Below are 26,967 nucleotides of genomic sequence, written 5' to 3' on the forward strand. Positions count from 1 at the left end.
CTTGTCAGAACAAGCCAGGGGCCAACTGTGAAACAGACCATCAATTGGTCCTATGCAAGTCCAAGTTGAAACTGATGAAAATTAGAACAAGTTGACATGAGCCAAAGTATGACCTTGAGTATATCCCACCTGAATTTAGAGACCATCCCAAGAATAGATTTGATGCATTCAACACTGATGACCTAAGAACAGAGAAGTTGTGGAATGACATCAAGAACATCATACATGAAGAAAGCAAGAGGTTATTAAAAAGATGGGAAAGAAAGAAAAGACCAAAATGGATGTCAGAAAGTCTCTGAAACTTGCTCTTGAATGTCGAGTAGCTAAAGCAAAAGGAAGAAATGATGAAGTAAAAGAGCTGAACAGAAGATTTCAAAGGGCGGCTCAAGAAGTCAAAGTAAAGTATTATAATGACATGTGCAAAGAGCTGGAGTTAGAAAACCAAAAGGGAAGAACACCCTTGGCATTTCTCAAGCTGAGAAAACTGAACGAAAAATTCAAGTTTCAAGTTGCGATAGTGAAGGATTCCATGGGGAAAATATTAAATGACACAGGAAGCATCAAAAGAAGATGGACGGAGTACACAGAGTCATCACACCAAAAAGTACTGGTCGACGTTCAACCATTTCAAGAGGTAGCACATGATCAGCGACCAATGGTACTGAAGGAAGAAGTCCAAGCTGCACTGAAGGCACTGGCAAAAAACAAGGATCCAGGAATCTACGGAATATCAACTGAGATGTTTCAACAAACAGATGCGGTGCTGGAAGTGCTCACTCATCTATGCCAAGAGATATGGAAGACAGCTACCTAGCCAACTGACTGGAAGAGATTCATATTTATGCCTATTCCCAAGAAAGGTGATCCAACCAAATGCAGAAATTATCAAACAATATCATTAATATCACACGCAAGTAAAATTTTGCTGAAGATCATTCAAAAACAGCTGAAGCAGTGTACCAACAGGGAACTGCCAGAAATTCAGGTCAGATTCAGAAGAGGACGTGGAACTAGGGATATTATTGCTGATGTCAGATGAATCCTGGCTGAAAGCAAAGAATATCAGAAAGATGTTTACCTGTGTTTTATTGACTATGCAAAGGCATTGGACTGTGTGGGTCATAACAAATTACAGATAACATAGCAAAGAATGCAATTCCAGAACACTGAATTGTGCTCATGAGGGACCTGTACACAGGTTAAGAGGCAGTTGTTCAAACAGAACAAGGGGATACTGTATGGTTTAAAGGCAGGAAAGGTATGCATCAGGGTTGTATCCTTTCACCATACCTATTCAATCTGTGGAAACCCTGGTGGCGTAGTGGTTAAGTGCTACAACTGCTAACCAGGAGGTCGGCAGTTCAAATCCGCCAGGTGCTCCTTGGAAACTCTATGGGGGCAGTTCTATTCTGTTCTATAGGGTCGCTATGAGTTGGAATCAACTCGATGGCAGTGGGCTTGTTTTTTTTTTTTTTTTTTTGGTTTATTCAATCTGTATGCTGAGCAAATAATCCAAGAAGCTGGACTATATGAAGAAGAATGGGGCATCAGGATTAGAGGAAAACTCATTAGCAACCTACAATATGCAGACGACAGAACCTTGCTTGCTGAAAGTGAAAAGGACTTGAAGCACTTACTGATAAACATCAAAGACCACAGCTTTCAGTATGGATTATATCTCAACACAAAGAAAACAAAAATTCTCACAACTGGACCAATAGGCAACATCATGATAAATGGAGAAAAGATTGAAATTGTCAAGGATTTCATTTTACTTGGATCCACAATCAATACCCATGGAAGCAGCAGTTAAGAAATCAGTGGGCAATTCTGCTGCGAAAGACCTCTTGAAAGCATTGAAAAACAAAGATGTCACCTTGAAGACTAAGGTTCACCTGACCCAAGCCATGGTATTTTCAGTTGCGTCATATGCATGTGAAAGCTGGACAATGAACAAGGAAGACCGAAGAAGAATCTATGCCTTTGAATTGTGGTGTTGGCAAAGAATATTGAATATACCATGGACTACCAAAAGAATGAACTCATCTGCCTTGGAAGAAATACAACCGGAATGCTCCTTAGAAGGAAGGATGGTGAGACTACATTTTACATACTATGGACATGTTATTAGGAGGAGTCAGTCCCTGGGGAAGGACATCATGCTTGGTAAAGAACAGAGTCAACAAAGAAGAGGAAGGCCCTCAAAGAGATGGATTGACACAGTGGCTGCAACAGTGGACTCAAGCATAACAATGATTGTGAGGATGGTACAGGACAGGGCAGTGTTTCGTTCGGTAGTACATAGGGCCACTGTGAGTTGGAACCAACTCATGAGTCCCTTTGATGTTGCCTTACCATACTGTATTACAATTGTGTGTGTGTGTGTGTGACCTTCCAATAAACTGTGAATTTTCCAGGGGTGAGATTCTAGATCACATCTGCACCCCCAGTGACTTGCAACATGTCTTTCCCAGCTCATCCACTCCACACTGTTTTATAAACAAGGCAGTAACTTGATGTGGGCACTTCTTCCTCAAAGCTTCTTCATTGAAAGAAATGTATAACAAGAAATACGACTGTCCAGATTCCATCCTGGTATAAGATACAGGTGGGGAGAGTGAGATACATAATTCCAAATGCAGAAGGAATGAACAGAATAAAGCCGGTCTCAGAGTGTAGTCCTCGTACCTGCAGCATCTACATCATTTGGGCACTTGTAAGAAATACTTAAAAAAAAAAAAAAAAAGTTTTTTTTTTTTTTTTTTAAGAAATACAGAGCCTCAGGCTCCACCCAGCACTCTGGAACTCTGGGAGTGGGGCCAGCCCTCCAGATGGTTCTGACGCATGCTAAAGTTGAACTACCACTAAATAGAGGAAATGTAAAAATATCAATTCAATATATTTGACTTTTTATTTCATTTTAAGTGAAAGTTTACAATTCAAGCCAGCTTACCACACAAAAACTTATACGCACATTGTTATGTGACCCTAGTTGCTCTCCCTACAATGTGACAGCATACTCCTTCTCTCCACCCTGTACTTCCCATGTCCATTCAACCAGCTCCTGTACCCCTCTGCCTTCTCATCTCGCCTCCAGACAGGAGCTGCCCACATAGTCTCATGTGCCTACTTGAGCTAAGAAGCACACTCCTCAGCAGTATCATTTTATGTCTTACAGTCCAGTCTAGGAAACCCTGATGGTGTAGTGGTTAAGAGCTACGGCTGCTAACCAAAAGGTTGGCAGTTTGAATCCACCAGGCGCTCCTTGGAAACCCTACAGGGCAGTTCTACTCTGTCCTATAGGGTCGCTATGAGTTGGGATCGACTCAACGGCAACGGGTTTAGTTTTTTAATTTTTTTTTTTAGTACCGTCTAATCTTTGTCTGAACAGTTGGCTTGGAGAACGGTTTTAGTTTTGGGTTAACAGAGAGTCCAGGGGCCATGACCTCTGGGGTCCCTCCCGTCTCAGTTAGACCATTAAGTCTGGTCTTTTTACTAGAACATTAAATTTGAATTTACTAAAATCCACTGACACTTCAAACTGAGGGAAAACAAAACAAAACAAAAAAATATGCTGTAGATTTCCCAGCTCTGGAAATAAATTCTGAAGAGAGGCACATTCTAGTTATTCAACGTATTTTTTTTTTTTTTGGTATCATAGAAGAAATATTTTTGATTAAAAATGAGACAAGGGATAAAAACAAGGCTATGTCTTCTGGAGTCTAAGGAACCAGCCGTAGAGACAAGACACAAGCAAAAAATAGAAAAGTAACAATTTAAGAAAGTATGTGACATTGTAGTCACATGAATTGGACAGATAAATTGCCCGCCAGAGTTTGATACAGAACATAATCCAAAGTTTGAAGCATCCAGGAAAACTCATTCCAGACATGTAAATGTCACCTGGGTCATGCACACATAGAGATGTCCCCTTCCTCATTGCTCAGAAATGACCCACCGCACAGGATCTTTCCTCTTGTCTTGTGCCAGATGCCACACTATGGAGACTCATTGGAAGAAATGTATAACAAGAAGTATGACTGTCCAGATTCCATCCTGGTAGAAGATACAGGTGGGGAGGGTGAGATAAGTAATTCCAAAGGCAGAATATCACATGAAAGCCCTCTGTGGATGAAGACGCCAGCAAGATGTGAATCAGAAGGAAGCTAAGACAGGATAGAATGAACACATTTGGGAAAGGAAATTTTGTTTTCAATGAGTTTAAGCCATTAAGTAGTCTGGTAATTACTTAACTATCAGTAAACAAAAACAAGGAAAACATGTTGACACAGACCCTTTGGGGGCAGTATATAAAGGTTGTGGCACAGGGAGACTTTCAAACTCAAGAACCTCATTCTCCTGGAAACACCCAGAAACTCCACCCTCTAAAACCATGGTCAACTCCTGTTGTGGCTCTGTCTGCTCTGACCAGGGCTGTGGCCAAGACCCCTGCCAGGAGACCTGCTGCCACCCCAGCTGCTGCCAGACAACCTGCTGCAGGACCACCTGCTGCTGCCCTAGCTGCTGTGTGTCCAGCTGCTGCAGGCCACAGAGCTGCCAGGTCCCCTGCTGCCACCCCAGCTGCTGCATCTCCAGCTTCTCCCACCCCTCCTGCTGTGGTTCTAGCTCCTGTGGCTCCAGCTGCTGCCACCCCAGATGCTCTGTGTCCAGCTGCTGCAGGCCACAGTGCTGCCAGCCCACCTACTGCCACCCCAGCTGCTGCCCCCCCTCCTGCTGTGGTTCTAGCTCCTGTGGCTCCAGCTGCTGCCGCCCCTGCTGCTGCTTCCGCCCTGTCTGTGGCCAAGTCTCCTGCCATACCACTTGCTATCGCCCAACCTGTGTCATCTCTACCTGTCCCAGCCCCACCTGCTGTGCCTCCTCTTGCTGCTAGTCTCTACCTGTAATCACACCATGGATATCCTCACAAGTTGTATAAAACTTGTGGGAGCCAGCCAGTGACTGGGAATGGACTCTTAACTACCAACTCCTCTTCTTTTGATTTGGCATTTAGGGTCTGCATCCAGTTCTTCTAGAAAATGGCAGAGGTAAAACATTTACTGAATAATTTTAACCAAGGCCCAAATGCACCTATTTTTAGACCAGCAAATTTTCCATTCTAAGTCTACACTGATTGAGACAAGCTCATATTGTTTCCATGTGTTCTTAATAAACATCTATATCCTGTGAAATTGAAAGCCCTGATTTGTAATGATTTGGGGTGTGTGTGTGTGTATGTGTGTATACCTGTCACTTCACACCAAAGGCCATCGCTCTCCAAATGCAGGAGAGCATGGGCTCTTGATTCTTCTTAAGTGTGTTGGAATTGAGACTCCACTAGGCATTTGTTGAATGACATGAGGAAAGTTATTTAACCTCTCCAAGCCTCAGTTTTCTTTCTCTGTGAAACGGGGATAGTACACATCTTCTTCAAAGTTAAAAGACATAATCGTTGCAATATACTTAGCACAAGTCCTGGCACTCTATGCAAGCTCTCAATAAATGTCATTTTTATTGTTCTTGAAATATTAACCTGGATTAGAATATTATCTTAGCATATTATTCTCTTTGACAGGACATTTAGGAAAGTTTGGATAATTATTTCACAATTCTCTATAGGAAGCTCTGGTGGCATAGTGGTTAAGAGCGATAGCTGCTACCCAAATGTTGGCCATTTGAATTCACCAGGAACTCCTTGGAAACCGTATGGGGCAGCTCTACTCTGTCTCGTAGGGTTCCTATGAGTCAGAATCTACTAGACAGCAGAGGGTTTGGTTTTGGTTTTGGGTCCTCTATAATTCAAAATTAAGTTTTGTGATAATGTCCCTTAAAACCTCCAGTGAGTTGAACATGAAGAAATCTCAATTTCACCTGACTTTATTTCTACTTTCAGTGTGTTCTATCATTGGGTATGTAAATCTTGTGTGTCTACCTACCTCAAGCCTGTCTGCCTGCCTCCCTCAAGCTCCTCTTTCCTCCATTCTTTCCTATCTTTCTAAACATAAAACTCTTCCAGAATACAAAGTTTACTTTCTAAATCCAGATTTCTGGAAATTTATGAAGTCCATGGCAACTTTTCCATAAAATATTTAAAATTTTTACTCATAACTCTTTAAACTGTTAGCATTTATAGACTGAAATTTCTTAATAATTTTAGCCTCTCATATTATCAAGATGTCTTAGGCTGGGTTCGCTAGAGAAGAAAAATCAGTAAAGTGTATAAATATATACAGAGAGAGATTTACATCAAGGTAATGGCTCATGCAGTTGTAGAGACTGGAATGTCCCAAGTCTGTGGGTCAGGATAGAGACTTCTCCTGATTCACGTAGCCACAGGGGCTGGCAAACCTAAGATTGGCAGGTCAGAGAGCAAGGCTCTTGTTCACAAGCTGGGGAGGTCAGTGAATCCCAAGATTGGCAGGCAAGACCACAAGTAAGCTGCTAGTTCAAGACCTAAGAACTGGAGGCCACGTGAACAGGAGCCAGATGCAGGATCCAGAGCGAACATGAGCCAACGAGCCTTGCTAGAATATCTACTTATGTTTGATGCAGGCCACAGGCCCAAGGAGACTCCCTTTCAACTGATTGGCTACTCACAGCAGATTCCATCATGGAGGTGATCAAGTCTCATCATGGAAGTGATCACAACATTTTACAACTGCCAAACCATTGAGAATCATGGCTCAGCCAAGTTGACGCACAACCTTAACCATCACACAAGGTGTCTCCATTTTCTTGATGGCTTTACTCTTCAATTTTGGGCTTTCATCATCTTGTTTGGTCTTGCAAAAGAGAACGTGGCAGGCCATTTCTTTGAGACTCCAGTTTTTACCAAAACTCAGGTAGAAATGATCCTCCTTAGCTGGGAAAATTGTGTCACAATATATAAGATACATCATATTGATACCACTATAAGGGTTTATAAGTTTTGGTTTATGATCTAAAGTTTATTAAAAACAACTTAAATTTTAAAATTTCATACATGAGTGTTTTATACATTGTTGTTGTATGCCATTGAGTCGATTTCTACTTATAGCGGCCCCATAGGACAGAGTAGAACCAACCCACAGTGTTTCCTAGGCTGATTGATGTCTTTATGAGAGCAGATAGCCAGATCTTTTTGCCAGGTGGGTTCAAACCATGGACCTTTTGGTTAGCAGCCAAGTACTTAAACATTATGCCAACAGGGTTCCTTGTTAGTGCTGTTATATTTCTGAATATCTTAACAAGTGTAACTAAGATTTGACTGTTTTTTTTTTTAATTAAAAAAAGTTTTAAAATGTCAAGAGGCAAAATGGGTAGAAATTGACAAAAAGTGGGTATCAATCCAGCATAGTTTGTGTGTTACATCCTTAGTATATCATAGAGATGTCTTGCAGACTTTTTCAGCTTAGTCCTTTTCAACTTATTCTAAATCATTGTACAGGGTAGGGCCCTGTCTTTTCATACACCAGAACAAACAAATCTTTTATCCTTCCATCTGTTCCTCTTTAACAGCTACTAATTATAGGATGCAAGTTCTAGTTTTAGTATTATGTTTTATTGGCTAGGGCCAAATCAAAGAATATGAGCTTATATTGTCTTTATCAGTATTAAAGAATATAAGGCTTATAATTTCCTGTTTTTACAGCAAGAACTGGGCCATGGCAAGAACAAAATGGGACACTGAGTATGGATAATAAGAAAAAACTATTTACAAAGTTGTGGACAGGGTGGGGGGAAAGCAACAAGGGATAGCTCACTACCTAGAGCTCGTAACAGCAAGGAGCAGCTACCCCTAAGCCTGAAGGCTTATGCAGTGATTTGGTGAAATGATCAGTGGGTGGCATGCAAAACAGGATTGCTATATACAGAAATTCAATGAACAGTAGTAATTCCTATTGGGGAGAATTATGGTGTTCTGGAAAGTCCAAAAGTGATAATGTAGGGATCATGGTAGACAAAACCAAGGTAGAGATAAAGCTGCAAATGGAAAAGCATGACTAGAGTGATTATTCTGTGGTCACATCAACTTTATCCAAATGCATAGTTGGGATGAACTTTATGTGAATGGAACATTAACTAAGTCTGCTTTTCAATCAGGTCTATTTGGACATGCTAAATACGAGCCTTTGGAATTACCCAAGCCCTCCTATATAGTAAATAACAAGCAATAGGGAATTCAAGGAGGGTAACATGGGATGACTGTATTGATTAAAGAGAGAGTTGAAGCAAGAGCTTAACTCCCATTGACTCACTTTACCAGTGCTATCTGACCAGTATGTAAGGCAGACCGTTCCTGGAGGTTAACCTTGAACACCTGATGATTCAACAGGTGATTTCTCCAGTTCCTTCAGCTGTACCAAACATGTAAGAATTTTATAGAAAGTGCAATAGCCTGGGGAAACTGGTCTGTCACTGCAGACTGGGCTACTGCTTTCTTTTCAATTCCGCGCACGAGTCCGTAAAGCACAATTTACATTCTCATGGCACGGAACGTAGTATACATTTACTGTTGTGTCACACAGATATTTGAGTTCACCAGTACATTGCCATCATCTAGTGAGGTAGACTAGGATTTGATAATCATTAAAAGTAAGTTAGTACTATACACTGACAACTGAGGTGCTGTTGTTACTGCTGTTAGGTGCCATGGAGTCGGTTCCGACTCATAGCAACCCTATGCACAACAGAAAGAAACACTGCCCGGTCCTGAGCCATCCTTACAATCGTTGTTATGCCTGAGCTCATTGTTGCAGCCACTGTGTCAGTCCACCTCGTTGAGGGTCTTCCTCTTTTCCACTGACCCTGTACTTTGCCAAGCATGATGTCCTTCTCCAGAGACTGATCCCTCCTGACAACATGTCCAAGGTATGTAAGACACAGTCTCTAAGGAGCATTCTGGTTGTACTTCTTCCAAGACAGATCTGTTCGTTCTTTTGGCAGTCCATGGTATATTCAATATTCTTTGCCAACACCACAATTCAAAGGCATCAATTCTTCTTCAGTCTTCCTTATTCATTGTTCAGCTTTCACGTGCAAATTATGCAATTGAAAATACCATGGTTTGGGTCAGGAGCGTCTTAGTCTTCAAGGTGACATCTTTGCTCTTCAACACTTTGAAGAGGTCCTTTGCAGCAGATTTACCCAATGCAATGTGTCTTTTGATTTCCTGACTGCTGCTTCCATGGCTATTGATTGTGGATCCAAGTAAAATGAAATCCTTGACAACTTCAATCTTTTCTCCATTTATCATGACGTTGCTCATTGGCCCAGTTGTGAGGATTTCTGTTTTCTTTATGTTGAGGTGCAATACATACTGAAGGCTGTGGTCTTTGATCTTCATTAGTAAGTGCTTCAAGCCCTCTTCACTTTCAGCAAGCAAGATTGTGTCATCTGCATAACAAGGTTGGTAACGAGTCTTCCTCCAATCCTGATGCCCCGTTCTTCTTCAGATAGTCCAGCTTCTCAGATTATTTGCTCAGCATACAGATTGAATAGGTATGGTGAAAGAATACAACCTTGACGCACACCTTTCCTGCCTTTAAACCAATCAGTATCCCCTTGTTCTGTCCAAATAACTGCCTCTTGATCTATGTAAAGGTTCCTCATGAGCACAATTAAGTGTTCTGGAATTCCCATTCTTCGTAATGTTATCCATAGTTTGTTATGATCCACGCAGTTGAATGCCTTTGCATAGTCAGTAAAACACAGGTAAACACTGAGGTACTAGTGCATGAAAAATTATTAATGAATTAGAAAAGCAAGTCCAGAAGTAGACCCAAATCAGTAGGGAAAAGAAGTATTGCTTAATAAGTTGTGTTGGGCTAACTGGTCCTATCTGCTTAAAAGACATATTTAAACCTCACACCTTATGTTTCAATAAATTCCAAAGGAATCAAATACTTAAAAATATAAACACAAAATCTTGGATTTACCAGGAGAAATTATGGGAGAATTTTTACATAAATTAGCAACTAGAAAGGTGTTTCAAAGTAGGACACAAAGTCCAGAAGCCATAAAAGAAAAACTAATAAATTTGGCTGCAGAGAGAATGGCATGAAGGTAATTTGTTCTTTCCCTGAAGAGTTTTATTTTTCCTGAATGCCTATGACAATAAAGAAACCTCCTTATTTAGGACCATAATCATATGAAGCTTTGATTATAAAACTCTTCATGGATGCAATTTCTGTGTAAGTGCATGTAAGATAAATAACATGTCTTTTACCCTGGGCTGGATGGCCTCACTGGAGAATTCTACCAAACATTCAGAGAACAGCTCACACCAGTACTACACAAAGTATTTCAGAGCATAAAAAAGGAAGGAATAATCCCTAATCCATTCTATGAAGCCAGCATAACCCTGATACCAAAGCCAGGCAAAGACACCATAAAAAAAGAAAATTACAGACCAATATCTCTCATGAATATAGATGCAAAAATTCTCAGCAAAATTCTAGCCGATAGAATTCAGCCTATATTAGAAAAATAATACACCATGACCTAGTGGGATTCATACCAGGTATGCAAGGATGGTTCAGCATTAAAAATTAACCAACATAATCCACCACATAAATAGAATAAAAGAATCACATGATCATCTCAATCAATGCAGAAAAGTCATTTGATAAAGGCCAACACTCATTTCTAATAAAAACTCTCAATAAAATAGGAATAGAAAGGAAATTCCTCAACATAATAAAGGGCATCTATACAAAACAGACAGCCAACATCATTCTTAAAAGAGAGGGGTTGAAAGCATTCTCCCTGAAAATGGGAACAAGACAAGGATGTCCTTTATCACCACTTCTAATTAACATTGTGCTCAAGTCCTAGATAGAGCAATAAGGCAAGAAAAAGAAATAAAGCATACCTAAATTGGAAAGGAAGAAGTAAAACTATCCCTATTCATAGATGATATGATTCTATACATAGAGAACCCCAAAGATTTCCACAAGAAAATCACTAGAACTAATAGAAAGATTCAGCAGCCTAGCAGATACAAGATCAACATACAAAAATCAGTTGAATTCCTATATACCAAAAAGAGGACTTCGAAAAGAAAATCAGGAAAACAATACCATTTATAATAGCCCCTAAAAAGATAAAATACTTAGGAATAATCTAACCAGGGACATAAAAGACCTATACAAAGAAAACTACAAAACACTTTTGCAAAAAACCAAACGAGACCCACATAAATGGAAAAACATACTGTGCTTATGGATAGGAAGGCTCAACATTGTGAAAATGTCAGTTCTAACAAAAGCGATCTACAGATATAAAGCAATCCTGATCCAAATACCAACAGCGTTCTTTAATGAGGTAGAAAAACTAATCACCAAATTCATATGTAAAGGAAACAGGCCCCAGATAAGCAAAACCTTACTGAAGAAAAAGAACGAAGCAAGAGGCGTCACACTACCTGTCTTAGGCTGGGTTCTCTTGAGAAGCAAAACCAGTAAAGTGTATAAATATATAGATAGATAGATAGATTTATATCAAGGAAATGGCTCATGCAGTTGTAGAGGTTGGAACATCCCAAGTCCGTGCAACAGGATAGAGGCTTTTTCTGATTCACGAAGCTGCAGGAGCTTGCGAACCCAAGATCTGCAGGTTGGAGAGCAGGACTCTTGCTCACAGACTACGAAGATTGATGAATCCCAAGATTGGCAACTAAGACTGCAGGTAAGCTGCTATCTCAAGTCCCAAGAACCAGAGGTCAGGTGAACAGAAGCCAGCTGCAGGATCCAGCACAAGCAAAAAGCCCAGAGCTTTGCCAGAAAGTCTGCATATATTTGATTCAGGCCACATGCCCAAGGAAACTCCCTTTCAACTGACTGGCTACTTACAGCAGATTCCATTATGGGGGTGATCACATAACAAATCTCAACAAGGAAGTGATCACAACATTATATGACCAACAAAACATTGAGAATTATGGCCCAGCCAAGTTGACACACAATCTCAACCACCGCACTACCTGTTCTCAGAACCTACTATACAGTCATGGTAGTCAAAACAGCCTATGCTAGCAAGCAGCCATCTAAGATGCATCAGTTGGTCTCAACCCACCTGAAGCAAAGGAAAATGAAGAACACTGAATACACAAGGTAATTATGAGCCCAAGAGACAGAAAGAGCCCCATAAATCAGAGACTACATCAGCCTGAGGCCAGAAGAACTAGATGGTGCCTGGCTACAGCCAAAGACTGCCGTGACAGGGAACACAATAGAGAATCCCTGCAGGAGCAGCAGAGCAGTGGGATGCAGACCTCAAATTCTCATAAAAAGACCAGACTTAATGGTCTGACTGAGACTAGAAGGACCCTGGAGGTTATGGCTCCCAGACCTTCTGTTAGCCCAAGACAGGAACCATTCCCAAAGCCAACTCTTCAGATGGGGATTGGATTGGACTATAAGATAGAAAATGATATTGGTGAGGACTGAGCTTCTTGGATCAAGTAGACACATGAGACTATGTGGGCAGCTCCTGCTTAGAGGGGAGATGAGAAGGCAGAGGGGGACAGAGCCTGGCTAAATGGACACGGAAATACAGGGTGGAGAGAAGAAGTGTGCTGTCCATTAGGGGGAGATCAACTAGGAGTATATAACAAGGTTATATAAATTTTGTGTATGAGAGACTGACTTCATTTGTAAACTTTCACTTAAAGTACAATAAAAATTAAAAAAAACAACAAAACAAAACCTGGTACTGGTACAATGACATACACATAGACCAATGGAACAGAATTGAGAACCCAGATATAAATCCATCTACCTATGGTCAGCTGATCTTTGACAAAGGACCAAAGGGAAAAACAGTCTTTTTGACAAATAGTGCTGGCAAAACTGGATATTCATCTGTAAAAATATGAAACAGGATCCATACTTCACACCATACACAAAAACCAAATCAAAATGGATCAAAGACTTAAATAAAAACCTAAAACAATAAAGATAATGGAAGATAAAATAGGGGCAATGGTAGGGGCCCTAACACATAGCATAAATAGAATACAAACCATAACTATCAATGCACTAGCATCAGAAGATAAACTAGATAACTGGGAGCTCCTAAAAATTAAGTACTTACATTCATCAAAGACTTCACCAAAAGAGTAAAAAGAGAACTTATATTGGCTACAGCATATCCGGCAAGGGTCTAATCTCTAAAATCCATAGAATACTTCAACACCTCAGCAACAAAAAGAACATATAATCCAATTACAAAATGGGCAAAGGATATGAACAGACACTTCACCAAAGAAGACACTCAGGCAGCTAACAGACCGTGTGGAAATGTTTGTGATCATTAGCTGTTAGGGAAATGCAAATCGAAGGTACCATGAGATACCATCTCATCCTGACATTACTGGCATTAACAAAAAAAACAGAAAATAACAAATGTTGAAGAGGTTGTGGGTAAATTGGAACTCTTAGGCACTGCTAGTGGGAGTGTAAAATGGTACAACTACTATGAAAATCTATATGGCACCACCTAAAAAGCTATAAATAGAAATACCATATGATCCACCAGTCCCACTCCTAGGAATATATCCTAAAGAAATAAGAGCCATCACACAAATAGACATATGCACACCCATGTTCACTGAAGCATTATTCACAATAGCAAAAAGATGAAAACAACCTAAGTGCCCATCAACAGCTAAATGGATAAACAAACTATGGCACCCGCACACAATGCAATACTATGCAACAAAAAAGAACAATGATGAATCTGAGAAGCATCTCACAAAGTGCATGAATCTGCAGGGCGTTAAACTGAGTGAAATCACTAGCACAATCGCAGAAGGACAAATACTGTTTGAGACCACTATCATAAAAACCCAAAAAAAGGTTTACACACAGAAAAAAAAAATTTTTTTTTTTTTTATGGTTATAAGGGAGGGAAAATTACTAATTAGATAGTAGACAAGTGCTAACTTTGGTGAAGGGAAAGACAACACACAGTACAGAGGAAGTCAGCACAACTTGACCAAGCAAAATCATAGAAGCTTTCTAGACACATCCAAATACCCTGACGAATGGAGTTACTGGGTCTGAGGGCTGCAGACCATGGTCTCAGGGGACATCTAGGTCAACTGGCATAATCTATAAAGAAAATGTCCTACATCTTTCTTTGGTGAGTAGTGTCTGGGGTCTTAAAAGCTTGTGAGCAACCATTTAAGATACATCTATTGCCCCCATCCCATCTGGAGCAAAGGAGAATGAAGAAAAACAGACACAAGGAAAATACTAGTCCAAAGGACTAATGGACCACATGAACCACAGCCTCTGCCAGTCTGAGCCAGGCTACCACCATCTACCGCCCTGACAGGGATCACAATAGAGGGTCCCAGACAGAGAAGGGGGGAAAATGTAGAATAAAATTCAAATTCACAAAGAAAGACCAAACTTACTGGTCTAACAGAAACTGGAGGAACTCCCAAGACTACAGCCCCTGGACACTCTGCTAACTCAGAAGTGAAGCCAAAGTCCACCTTTCAGCCAAAGATTAGACAGGCCCATAAAACAAACAAATAACACACATGAGGAAGGTGTTTCTTTGTTCAATCAAGTATACGGGACCAAATACACAATACCTGCCCCAAAGCAAAGACGAGAAGGCAGGAAGGGACAGGAAAACTGAACGAATGGACATGGGAAACCTGGGGTGTACAGGGAAAGGGGGAGAGTGCTGACACGTTGTACAGATTGCAACCGATGTCACAAAACAATTTGTGTATAAATTTTTGAATAAGAAAATAATTTGCATTGCAAACTTTCACTAAACACAATAAAATTTAAAAAAATGTCTTTTATATTATTTAATACATGATACTACAAAAACAGCTAGACTTTGAAGTGTGGCATCTGGGGTCTTAAATGCTAACAAGCAGCCATCTAAGATGAATCAATGAGTCTCAACGCACCTGGATCAAGGGAGAATGAAGAACACCAAGGACATAAGGTAATTATGAGCCCAACAGACAGAAAGGGCCACATGAATTAGAGGTTTACATCACCCTGAGATCAGAAGAACTAGATGGTGCCCGGCCACAACCAATGACTGCCCTGACAGGGAGCACAACAGAGAACCCCTGAGGGAGGAGGAGAACAGTGGGATGCAGACCGCAAATTCTCATAAAAAGACCAGACTTAATGGTCTGACTGAGACTAGAAGAATCCCAGTGGTCCTGGTTCCCAAAATTTCTGTTGGCCCAGGACAGGAACCGTTCCCGAAGACAACTCATCAGACATGGATTGGACTGGACAATGGGTTGGAGAGAGATGCTGATGAGGAGTGAGCTACTTGTATCAGGTGGACACTTGAGACTATGTTGGCATCTCCTGTCTAGAAGGGAGATGGGAGGGTAGAGGGGGTTAGAAACTGGCAAAATGGTCATGAAAGGAGAGACTGGAAGGGGGAGAGTAAGTGGGAGTATGTAGTAAGGTGTATATAAGTTTATATGTGAGAGACTGACTTGATTTGTAAACTTTCACTTAAAGCACAATAAAAATTATTAAAAAAAAACGGCTGGACTTTTTAGCTCAGAATGTATGAAAAAGATTTTAATAAAACTTCCATAAAGTATAAACCATGATATATTTTGATATGTCAGAAGACAGACCAAAAACTATTGTCCTAAATACTCTGCCCCAGCTTAAAGAACATTTTTGAAGACACAAATCAATCTCAGATGACTCTTCGGAATTAAAAAAAAAACTAAGTCACTATTTATCGGGTCACTATGAATCAGAATTGACTCAATGGCAATGGATTTTGTTTTGGGTTTGGTAAGTCACTACTAAATGTTTCAAGGTACATCAGGGTGATGAGAATGTCCTAGAAATTTCAATAGCCCCCTGACCACCCAGAATATATACCCGTGCACGCGCACACACACACAGGCACACTCCCATTGCTGTCAAGTCAATTCTGACTCATAGCGACCCTATAGGACAGAACAGAACTGTCCTGTAGGGTTTCCAAGGCAGTAATCTTTATGGAAGCAGACTGCCACATCTTTCTCCCATGCAGTGGCTGGTGGGTTTGAACCACATATCTTTCAGTTAGCAGCCAAGTACTTAACCACTGTACTACCAGGGCTCCTAGAATACGTACACAGAAAAACAAAAACAAAAAGAAATACACACGGTGAACCATAATTTTCCTCAGTTCTCGCACTTATAAAAAAGAGTCTACCGCCTTTTTTTCTTACCAGCATTCCGTCTGTTTGAAAAGGCATTTCTCCACTAGGCATCTTTGCCCATCAGAAGTTCTCCCAAATTCATATCAAGGCAAGAAACAGACAAGTGAGAGTGACCTGTTCATGTCATGTGACACCCAGGAGTTAAAGTCGTATGTTATTGAAACCAAAGGGAGAAACACATATGGTGATTCATGTGGAAACACCAGGGAATTTGAGAAAAGGGAAATAACTAATTTCTATATATCCGGACTTCTTACTAGAAAAATATAATTTACTAAGTGCATTGGTAGTCATATAAAAAAAAACCAAGGAAATAATATTTTCATAACCGCAGAAGTGCCTCAGCAGGGTATAAAAGGGGACATGGGGCAAGGAGACTTCCAAACCTTAGACACCCAGATTCTCAGAAACAAACCCAGAACCTCCACCCTCTGACACCATGGTCAACTCCTGTTGTGGCTCCGTCTGCTCTGACCAGGGCTGTGGCCAAGATCTCTGCCAGGAGATCTGCTGCCTCCCCAGCTGCTGCCAGACCACCTGCTACAGGACCACCTGCTGCCGCCCCAGCTGCAGTGTGTCCAGCTGCTGCAGGCCCAGCTGCTGTGTGTCCAGCTGCTGCCGCCCCAGGTGCCTTATGTTCAGCTGCTGTCGTCCAACCTGCTGCCAGACTACCTGCTACCGTACCACCTGCTGTCGCCTAAACTGCTGTGGGTCCTCTTGTTGTTAAATTTCATTCAATGACCACCAGCCCTGAGTCAACCACCGGCATGCCAATTTATCAGTCTTATTCATATTTCCTTTCTTCACAGCACTTGGCCTTGTTCTAAACTGTCACTATGTTTATTCATCCCCTTGGTCATGCTACCAAGCAACTATTTAAAAAGCAGCAATGTAAACTACCTACCATTCATTCATTCAGATGCCAAATGTCTACACTACTCAGTTGGAAACCTTGCTAATCTATGACTGCTGTGCATGGCTTGACCTTCACAATAAATTGTGTGTAATATGGTAACTATGTCCCAATAAATATTTACTATCTTGGTATCAGAAATGTTTGTGGTCCTTAATTACTTTTTAGTGTTGATTGCTTATTTGGAGTTAAGTTTGGGTTTCTATCACATGAACAAAGAAAACCAATTCTATGAATATAAACCAGAGCCAAATAATTAACTTTTCCCAAAACCAGATTGCCCACCTTACTTGCTGGCAAGTCTATTGAGAGAAAACAAGACCTTCATTGCTACTGTAATGATTTATAGATCACCTGGCAGGGTCCTTGCACTATTGGGCTCTGGGGAGCACATGAGATGAATGAGACCCAGTTTACATCCATTAGGTAACTCACAATGAGATCTTGGATTTAACAGGAAGGCATATGTCAGGTGCAGTATGTTGGTAATATTGGTAAGCAAGAGTAGAGTATTGAATAAAACCAAAAATCCAAACCCAGTGCTGTCAAGTCAATTCCAACTCATAGCGACCCTATAGAACAGAGTAGAACTGGCCCATAGAGTTTCCAAGGAGCGCCTGGTGGATTTGAACTTCCGAACCTTTGGTTTGCAGCCGTAGCACTTAACCACTACACCACCAGGGTTTCCAGAGTATTGAATAAGAGTAACATATAAGGATTGATTCACAGAAATAAAATGTGTCAAGTCTGAAAATTCAAGGGAATATGTACAGATCACAAATATGTAAGACATAGTGAAGGAGAGGATCAGATGACAGATGAGTATTATATTATGAAGGAAATTATCATAAAAGTGCCAAGCAACATTACAGTTATTTTAAGGAGGGATGTATATCACGCTAAATTCATGCAGTGGGCCTAATTACGATGGAACCTATGAGAAGACAGGAGTCAGGGATTTCAGGTTGAAGTCACAGACGCCATGGGAAACCAAAGAGTATGATGGATGACACATGTCACTTATGGTAAGAAGAGTAAGTTAAGCCAGAGATGCAAGCTGGGTGCTATTTTTGAGGGGCTGGATTGACAATGTTGGGGGAATGGTCTGCCTCTATGCTCCCATCCAGGCTGCCTAAGTAAAGGCTTAAGGCCCAGAATATTCTCTGATAAGGAGCCTGGTAATTGGGTTACCTTTTCTCTCTCAGTTCTTTCTCCTTATCAGAGAAGGTTTCTTCTGCTCAGCCCTGGTGGTACAGTGGTTAAAGGACTTTGCTGTTGATCAAAACTCCTGCAGTTCAAACCCACCAGCCTCTCTGCAGGAGAAAGATGTGGCAGTCTGCTTCTGTAAAGATTTATAGCCTTGGGAACCCTATGGGGTAGTTCTACTCTGTCCCGAGGTGTCACTATGAGTTGGAATCAACCGGACGGCAGTGGGTTTGGTTTGGTTCCTCCTGTTCTGGGCACACAGTAACTTTCTCTGTCTCTTGCACATGCACAGCCACCATCACACCTGGTCAGCACAGAGGGAATGGGGGCTCTTGTACAAGAGGGGTGAACATTGAACATCTGCCCTGCACTGGCCATATGTGAGGTGAGCCTATTGGCCATGGGAGACCTGTCCCCATTAGTGAAGCTGATCTTGTTTCTTCTCTATGTGAGTAAAGCATTTCCCATGCACTGTTAGAGTGAGTGTGTGTGTGTGGTCTTTTGCTGGTGAATGTGAAGCCTGCCACAATAGACACATTAATGACATTCATCAATTCATACTCCATTAAACTCTAACTGCAGGGTTTGCATGCACTTCTATGACACATGCAAAGAATACTTTTGAGCCCACTTAATATGACCTGGCATGAAGTCATCCAGCTTCCTGTGTCTCCTCTATAACTCTGCCAGGAGACTTGCTGCCATCCCAGCTAATGCCAGCCCAGCTGCTGTCTCCCCAACTGCTGCATTTCTAGCTGTTGCCATCTGAGCTGCTGTGACTTCAGTTGCTGCAGGCCCACCGCTGCATCTCCAGCTGCTGCCACCCCTCCTGTTGTGGTTCTAGCTGCTGTGGCTCCAGCTGCTGCTGTCCCTGCTGTTGCCTCCACCATTTGTGGCCTAGTATCTTGCCACACCAGCTGCTGTCGCCCAACCTGTATCATCTCCACCTTCCCCAACCCTACCTTTGCACATAGTCTTGCTGCCAAGGCCCCTTCCCTGAACCCAACCTACTTTATCTCCTTCCTCACAGAAGCAAACCCTGTGTACCTCAACATGGGAGAGGCCATTCTCACCATCCCACATCCTAGTCTCAGGTCAAGCACTGTCATTTGTTGACTCAAAGTATGACATTAGGTGGCATTTATGGCAAGAAATTAATAGAATCACCCAAATTCTACATCCTATGTTTTGATTTCTGGGCGCCAGGCCATCCTGCCCCAAATACAGACGTTACCTGCAGAACCTGACTTCCCACCCTCAGATCTGAAAGTCTGATGGCACCCTCCTGTATTTCCTTTTATAGCTAAGTTTCTGTATCTTATTGCTGCTGTTTCTGGATAAAGTTCCACTTTCCTGGCTTAGAAATATAATCTCCTCATGTTTGTTTCTTTGCTATGATTCTCCTCAGTTTCTGGGAAATTATATTCAAAACACAATTTCATTAGGCTTTCCAATTCCTGCTGTCATCTTTCAGAAAATCTCAACAGGTAGTGACATTAAAAAAAAAAAAAAACCATCAAAAACAAGTAAAAACAAACAAAATCCCCTAGAAATAACAGCAATACATAAACCACCCCAGCAATACATAGATGTCTCTAAAAGCATTGGAGAATAATATTTTTTACTTACGCTCCATAGGGGTGTGGAGGAGAAGGGTTACATCCCACAACAAAACTTTCTTAAATGTTTTCTAAAAAGTATCTTTCCCTACAGTTTTACTTCTCTCTTAGCTGCTTCATTTCACCATTCTCCTTCCCTCTCTCTTTCTTTCTCCATTCTTCCACCATCTGCTTTGTTTTGTCCTTGTCTTTTTTATCCAATTCTTGGAAAACCAGAGGATCCTCCTTAAGGTTTACCCATCCTCACTCATGTAACTCCATTTATCACACACTTAGCGTCTTCAATTTCACCTCCATCTGCCAACAAAATAATCACCTTCTGGGAAAATCAACCTTCCTGAGAAGCTGGGAGGATAGAAGAAAATGGAAAATACTCAAAATTTAGTATTGTCTTATTTCAGTGACTTTTCTAGATGTGTATTTGCCAACATGGTCTTGAGGAACTTTGTCAACATATTCTGTGAAAAATATGGAGCTAACAAGGAACCAATTACTGGATTAGTTTAGTTCTTAGGCCAATCCAGAATGCCCTCAGATTCTTATGAACTCTATCCTAGGACAAAAAGGTTAAAAAAAATTCTGATGAATTCATGCTAGTAAAAGTGGGAGAAACATTTAGAAAGATCTGTACAAAACATACACTCTAAGAGTTGGTGGTAATATGGTAGTATTAAATCTTACATGTCCTTAACTTTTATAAATTCTAATACACAAATAATAACAATGAGAGAATAGTTTTATATTGTGTAGAGGAATTATTCCTCCATTCCATTCAAGACAAAGAACTCTCGAAGAGCTTAGGATTGTAAATGAGAATTATTTGTGTCTTTTGTTAGTCTCAGTGTATAAAATTCTTTTTAATGTCATGGGAATATATGTGGTTTCCTGGGCTATGGGGAGTAAGAGTCTAAAGAGAATACACCTATGACCTGAGTTATTAGATGCTCTGGCATTTATAAGATAGTTGAGAGAAGAGTAACAGCCACCACAGTAGTCTAAAAGGAATAACCATAGAAGCAAGAAAACAACTAACAGAAAGTGGAGTTCAAAAAGCCAAGTGAAGGAAAAATAGCTATTTGAAAAATTAAGGGACAGAATTCCACTTTCAGCTGAAAGAGTAGCTGCTATCAGAACAAATCTCTCACTGAGGCTAACTATGAAAGGTGGATAAAATTCAGAAAACAGTCATTAGAAAGGATTGGGAATTGACCTATGTAGCCAGGATTTGAAAGCCCGTCATCTCAGAAGAAAAGTAAATTCTCTCAGATGGAAGATAATATCATCTACAGCTTCTACATTTTTCTATAAATGTTTAACATTCAGTAAAAAACTACCAGGCATGTCAGAAAAGAAGGTTAAATTACTAAAAACAGAAGAAAATACAATAGAAATAAATGCAAAGATGGCCCATATGTAGGTGTTAACACCAACTTTAGAATAACTTCGATTAGTATGTTTGAAATAATAGACGAAAAATAGCAAATTTCATCAGAGAACTGGAATCTGTAAAAAAAAAAAAAAAAGCCAAGTGAAAATCCTATAGCTGATAATCATGAAAACTGAAATTAAGAATTCAGTAGATGGGTTTAACAACAGATTATACAAATGAGAAAAGAGGGAGAGAAAATTGGAAGTAGCAAATTGAAGTGAAGAGAGGAAAGAGGTAGAAAATATAGACAAGAGAGTAAGACACATAACAGCATGGTGAAAAGGTCTAACATACATGTAAATTGGAGTCCCCGAGAGAAGGGAGAAGGGGATTGAAGCAATACATGAAGAGATATTGGTACAGAATGTGCCAAACCTAAGATACCAAGTTACAATTTCAAGAAGCTCTTTGAGCCCAAGGCAAAGTAAATGCAAGGAAAAATAACATCTAATTACATCATAGATAATCGTTGATAACCAAAGATAAAGACAAAATCATGATAAAAGCACCAAGACAAAAAGACCCATACTTTCCCCAAAAGAACAGTAAGTCTGATACCTAACTAAAATAATAGAAGCAAGACAATGAAAAGACATCTTTTAAAACGATGAAAGAAAATACTGCCAATTTAGAATTATATGTCCAGGGAAACAAAAAGGACAGTGAAATAAACTTATTATCAGACATACAAAATAAGGCAATTTGTCACAGTAGAATGCACTAAGAGAAAAAAACAAAGGGGACTTCTTCAAAAGGAATAAAATGATAGAAGCACAATGAGATAAAAGAAATGAAGACCATAATAAAGGTTAAAAGCTATGTGGTTCTTTTCTAAATCAGCTTTTTTTCTAAAACATTCAATTCCTTAATTAGGATTTTTTTTCTTACATTTTCAAAATTTTTAGAATAAATTTATATATAGCCTCCTTCAGAATTTTTAATTATCTGAATTACTGGGAGTTATATTTTTCTTCCATCTCGTATGTCACTATGAGTTGAAATCAACTCGACGGCACTGGGTTTGGTTTGGGTTTAGTATGTCACTCATTGTGGATCATCTTCTTGTATACTTTGTAATATTTGCCTGTGAGTTTATCTTATGCAGGGATTTTCGCCAGTGGAAGTCCCATGTAGTCTGTGTGTGGTTTCTTAGAGGTTTTTTTCACTTATGATGAATGCTTTTTTATTTTAAATTTTTCAGTTTTTCTGTGTGTTATGAACTTTGCCTTTGTTTCTGATTATTCTAAGGATGCTCACTATCCTGTAACAGTTTCTCACCTTGAGATTCCTTTACTACGCATATGTATAAAATAAGAGGCTTGATGACTTTGTTGTAGTTGAAATGTTCACAGGAGACTTGGTTGCCATGTAGAATCCCATGTTGGCAGGCTGAGGTTATCTTATGCCCATCTCACTCATAAGGCACCATTTTAAGAATCCAAACTTTATATGTAGCTGTTGTTAGGTGTCCTAAAGTCAGTTCCCACCCATAGAGACCCTAAGTACAACAAAATGAAACACTGCTGGGTCCTGCGCCATACTCACAATTGTTGCTATGTTTGAGTCCGTTGTTGCAGCTGGTGTGTCAGTCCATCCCACTGAAGGTCTTTCTCTCTTTAGCTGACCCTCTACCAAGCGTGATGTTCTTCTCCAGGGACTGGTCCCTCCTGATAATATGTCCAAAGTAAAAAATACGTGAGACAAAGTCTCACAATCCTTGCTTCTAAGGAGCATTCTGGCTGTACTTCTTCCAAGACAGATGTGTTCTTTCTTCTGGCAGTCAGTGATATATTCAATATTCTTTGCCAACACCATAATTCGAATGCATCAATTCTTCTTTGGTTTTTCTTATTCATTGTCCAGGTTTTGTATGTATTTGGAATGACTGAAAATACCACGGCTTGGGTCAGTCCTCAAAGTGACATCCTTGCTTTTTAACACTTTAAAGAGATTTCTTGCAGCCGATTTTCCCAATGCAATACATTGTGTATTTTCTTGACTGCTGCTTCCATGGGCATTTATTGTGGATCCAAGTAAAATGAAGCCCTTGGCAACTTCAATCTTTTCTCTATTTATCATGATGTTGCTTATTGGTCCAGTTGTGAGGATTTTTGTTTTCTTTATGTTGAGGTGTAATCTATACTGAAGGCTGTAGTCTTTGATCTTCATCTGTAAGTGCTTCAAGTCCTCTTCACTTTCATCAAGCAAGGTTGTGTCATTTGCATATTGCAAGAAGTTAAGGAGTTTTCCTCTAATCTGGATGCCTCATTCTTCTTCATATAATCCAGCTTCTTGGACTATTTGCTCAGCATACAGATTGAATAAGTATAGTGAAAGGATACAACACTAGCACATACCTTTTTCAATTTTAAACCATGTAGTATACCCTTGTTCCTTTCAAACTACTGCCTCTTGGACTATGTATAGGTTCTGCGTAAGCACAATTAAACGTTCTGCAATTCTCATTCTTCCCAATGTTATCCATGATTTGTTATGATTCACACAGTTAAATGCCTTTGCATAGTCAATAAAACACAGGTAAACATCTTTCTGGTATTCTGTGCTTTTAGTTAAGATCCATCTGACATTAGCAATGATATCCCTCATTCCACATCCTCTTCTAAATCTGGCTTGAATTTCTGGAAGTTCCCTGTCGATGTACACTGCAACTGCTTTTGAATGATCTTCAGCAAAACTTTACTTGTGCGTGATATTAATGATATTGTTTGATAATTTCCACATTCTGTTGGGTCACCTTTCTCTGGAACGGGCACAAATATAGATTTCTTCCAGTGGGTTTATAATAGGGGTTTCGTTTCCTGGTCCCTGCCTTGTGATGGTTTGAGGTTCCATTTCTTACACCTGCCTGGGTTTTAAACCATAAGCTTCCAACTCTGAGAGCCTATAACTAGGTGCCAAACCTTCATAGGCCAGAGGATACCAGCTATTGTTTATAGTTTTAGTCCCTTCTTTGTTCCTGGAAAATGAGGGTTTTTCTTTTTTTCAAGTTCAGCTACAAAATTAATATATTTAAAAATATTTTCTCAAATATTTCTATTTGCTTGCACCAGGAAGTGCATATGCCCATGCCAGCTCAATCAGCCATGTTGCCAGAAGTCTTTCATCCCTTTATTTTCAGGGACCCAAGAGCAGATGAAAGATTTCATGCATTAGTTAGGTATGTAAAAAAGAGTTCTTCTAGTGGAAACACCTATAATATAAAATTTATTGTATACTTTAGCATTTTCCCAAAAAGGCCCAAACTACTCACTCTTAATACACTAACCCTGAAAAATTTTTTTTTTCTTAACCGCAGTACAGATATAAATTAAATTAAATAGTGATGTAATTCTATTATCTAACATACATTCCTGCATTCGAAATGTGATGATGTTGATGAAGAATATTGAAAATACTGTGGACTGCCAGAAAAATGAATAAACCAGTCTCAGAAGAGATACAACCAGAATGCACCTCAGAAGCAAGGATAGTGAGACACTGACTCACTTGCTTTGGACACGTAATCAAGAAAGACCAATCACCAGAAAAGAACATCACATTTGGTCAAATAAGGGTCAGTGAAAATGAGGAAAGCCTCTAGTGAGAAAGGATGACACAATAGCCATAACAATGGACTCAGATAAACCAACAATCATAAAGATGGAGCAGGACCGGGCAATGTTTGGTTCTGTTATACATAAGGTTGCCATGAGTCAGAGGTGACTAGACATCAACTAACAACAGCATACATTCCTTACCCAAATATTGCCGATCGTCCCAATAATGTCATATAGAGAAATTTTTCAATCTGAAACACTTCCTTAGCGTCTTTGTCTTTGTTGGCACTGACCTTTTTGAAGAAAACAGGCCAGTTGTTATGTGGAATGTCTGTCTGTCTGATGTTTCCTCATGATTAGACTCAGGTTATGCATTTGGGGAGGAATACACATAAGTGATGTCAGTGCGTGATTTCAGGAAGCACATGTGTCAGTTTGTCCTATTATTAATGACATTAAAGCTTCAAGTCTTTGACTAAGGATGTTTCTTCAGGTTTTTCCATAGTAAATTCGGCATTTTTCCCTTTGAAATTAATAAATAATCCATGGAGAAATACTTCAAAAGTGTGAAAATATCCTGTTTCCCAACAAATTTTCACCTAATAGTTATAAATTCCATTGCTGATATTTACTTGAATCGAGTTCTACTGTGATAGTTTTAAGTAGGGATTTTGTAAGTCCATCATCCCTTCTATACTTATTAGTTGACATTCAGCTGCCATGGATAACTTTTTTTGTCTTTCTGTTTACTTATGTAATGGGTCTCAGTATAGACTCATGGATTCTAATTTTGTTTAATGGGTTAAAATCCACTACCGCCATTGTTTATTTTGGTGCTCAAGTTGTCCCATATTGAGCCAGTGAAAGTCCCTTCAAGGTGGCTCCAAACGCCTTTTAGTATTTAAAACCAACGAGTCACTGGTAGCAGTTTCAAACTGAGTCAACGAAGTCCTTCCTAGCACTTATGTTGAGATTTCACTCTCTAAATGAGCATCCATGATTCAGAAAGAGCATCCGTCTTCCTCATTGCACACAAGTGACCCACAAAGATGAACTTTTTTCCTTCTGTTTCCCTACCATAATTCTACCTCTCTTTTGACATCAAGAGATCTTGGCATCATGAGACCAGTTCCCCAAATGGCATCATTGTGTGATGCACAGATCACAAGAACAAACTGCTGATGGGATCTGTGTGACGGATGCTCCTGAGAAGACATAGTAGACAAAGAAATGGAAGAGATAGTTCTATGAGAAAGACCAGATAGAAAAATATTAAGACACCAGGAAAAGGAAGTCTTATTTTTCTTCATCTTAAAATATTTAACCAGAAAAGCACAATGACATAACTTAATGACTAACATTTCTATAGGAAAATAAACTAGGAAATGGTCCTAGACATGGTCACAGCAGCCTCTCAGCAGGGTATAAAAGAGGACATGCAGTGAGAAGACTTTCATATTCACCAAACTCACTTTCTTGCTAATATCAGAACCTCCACCCTCTGACACAATGGTTAACTCTTGTTGTGGCTCCGTCTGCTCTGACCAGAGCTGTGGCCAAGACCTCTGCCAGGAGACCTGCTGCCGCCCCAGCTGCTGTGTGTCCAGTTGCTGCCACCCCAGCTACTGCCAGACCACCTGCTGCAGGACTACCTGCTGCCGCCCCAGCTGCTGTGTGTCCAGCTGCTGCAGACCTAGCTACTCTGTGTCCAGCTGCTGCAGGCCCAGCTGCTGTGTGTCCAGCTGCTGCAAGCCTAGCTGCTCTGTGTCCAGCTGCTGCAGGCCCCAGTGCTCCCAGTCTGTGTGCTACCAGCCCAGTTGCTGTCACCCCAGCTGCTGCATTTCCAGCTGCTGCCGCCCCTCCTGCTGTGATTCTAACTCTTGTGGCTCCAGCTGTTGCCGCCCCTGCTGCTGCTTCCGCCCAGTCTGTGGCCAAGTCTCCTGCCACACCACTTGCTATCGCCCAACCTGTGTCATCTCCACTTGTCCCCATCCCACCTGCTGTGCCTACCGTTGCTGCTGAGCCCCCTGCCCTGGACCCATCTCTTCCTC

The 26,967-nt window shown here is 40.4% G+C and overlaps 2 protein-coding genes across 7 annotated transcripts; both read left to right on the plus strand.

Moving 5' to 3' along the window:
• The first annotated feature begins 3,830 nt into the window (after positions 1–3,830).
• Positions 3,831–4,954, plus strand: LOC100671674 (keratin-associated protein 4-7-like). The gene has a single exon (XM_003414727.3). The coding sequence runs from the start codon at positions 4,394–4,396 to the stop codon at positions 4,889–4,891; it is 498 nt and encodes a 165-aa protein (XP_003414775.3). The 5' UTR covers positions 3,831–4,393; the 3' UTR covers positions 4,892–4,954.
• An 11,677-nt stretch (positions 4,955–16,631) lies between these two features.
• LOC135228088 (keratin-associated protein 4-11-like) lies at positions 16,632–26,967 on the plus strand. Of its 6 annotated transcripts, XM_064271100.1 has the most exons (5): positions 16,632–16,819; positions 19,126–19,148; positions 19,620–19,624; positions 26,492–26,592; positions 26,638–26,967. In XM_064271100.1, exons 1-5 carry the CDS (start codon positions 16,632–16,634, stop codon positions 26,936–26,938), a joined length of 618 nt encoding a protein of 205 aa, XP_064127170.1. In that variant the 3' UTR covers positions 26,939–26,967. The 6 variants fall into 6 exon arrangements, with proteins under 6 accessions (XP_064127170.1, XP_064127168.1, XP_064127167.1 ...); XM_064271098.1 differs by lacking the exons at positions 19,126–19,148; positions 19,620–19,624 and having other exon boundaries at positions 16,632–16,903; positions 26,563–26,967; XM_064271097.1 differs by lacking the exons at positions 19,126–19,148; positions 19,620–19,624 and having other exon boundaries at positions 16,632–16,884; positions 26,478–26,967.

Source organism: Loxodonta africana, chromosome 18 (genome assembly GCF_030014295.1).
Source record: "Loxodonta africana isolate mLoxAfr1 chromosome 18, mLoxAfr1.hap2, whole genome shotgun sequence".
In the NCBI taxonomy this organism is placed as follows: domain Eukaryota; kingdom Metazoa; phylum Chordata; class Mammalia; order Proboscidea; family Elephantidae; genus Loxodonta; species Loxodonta africana.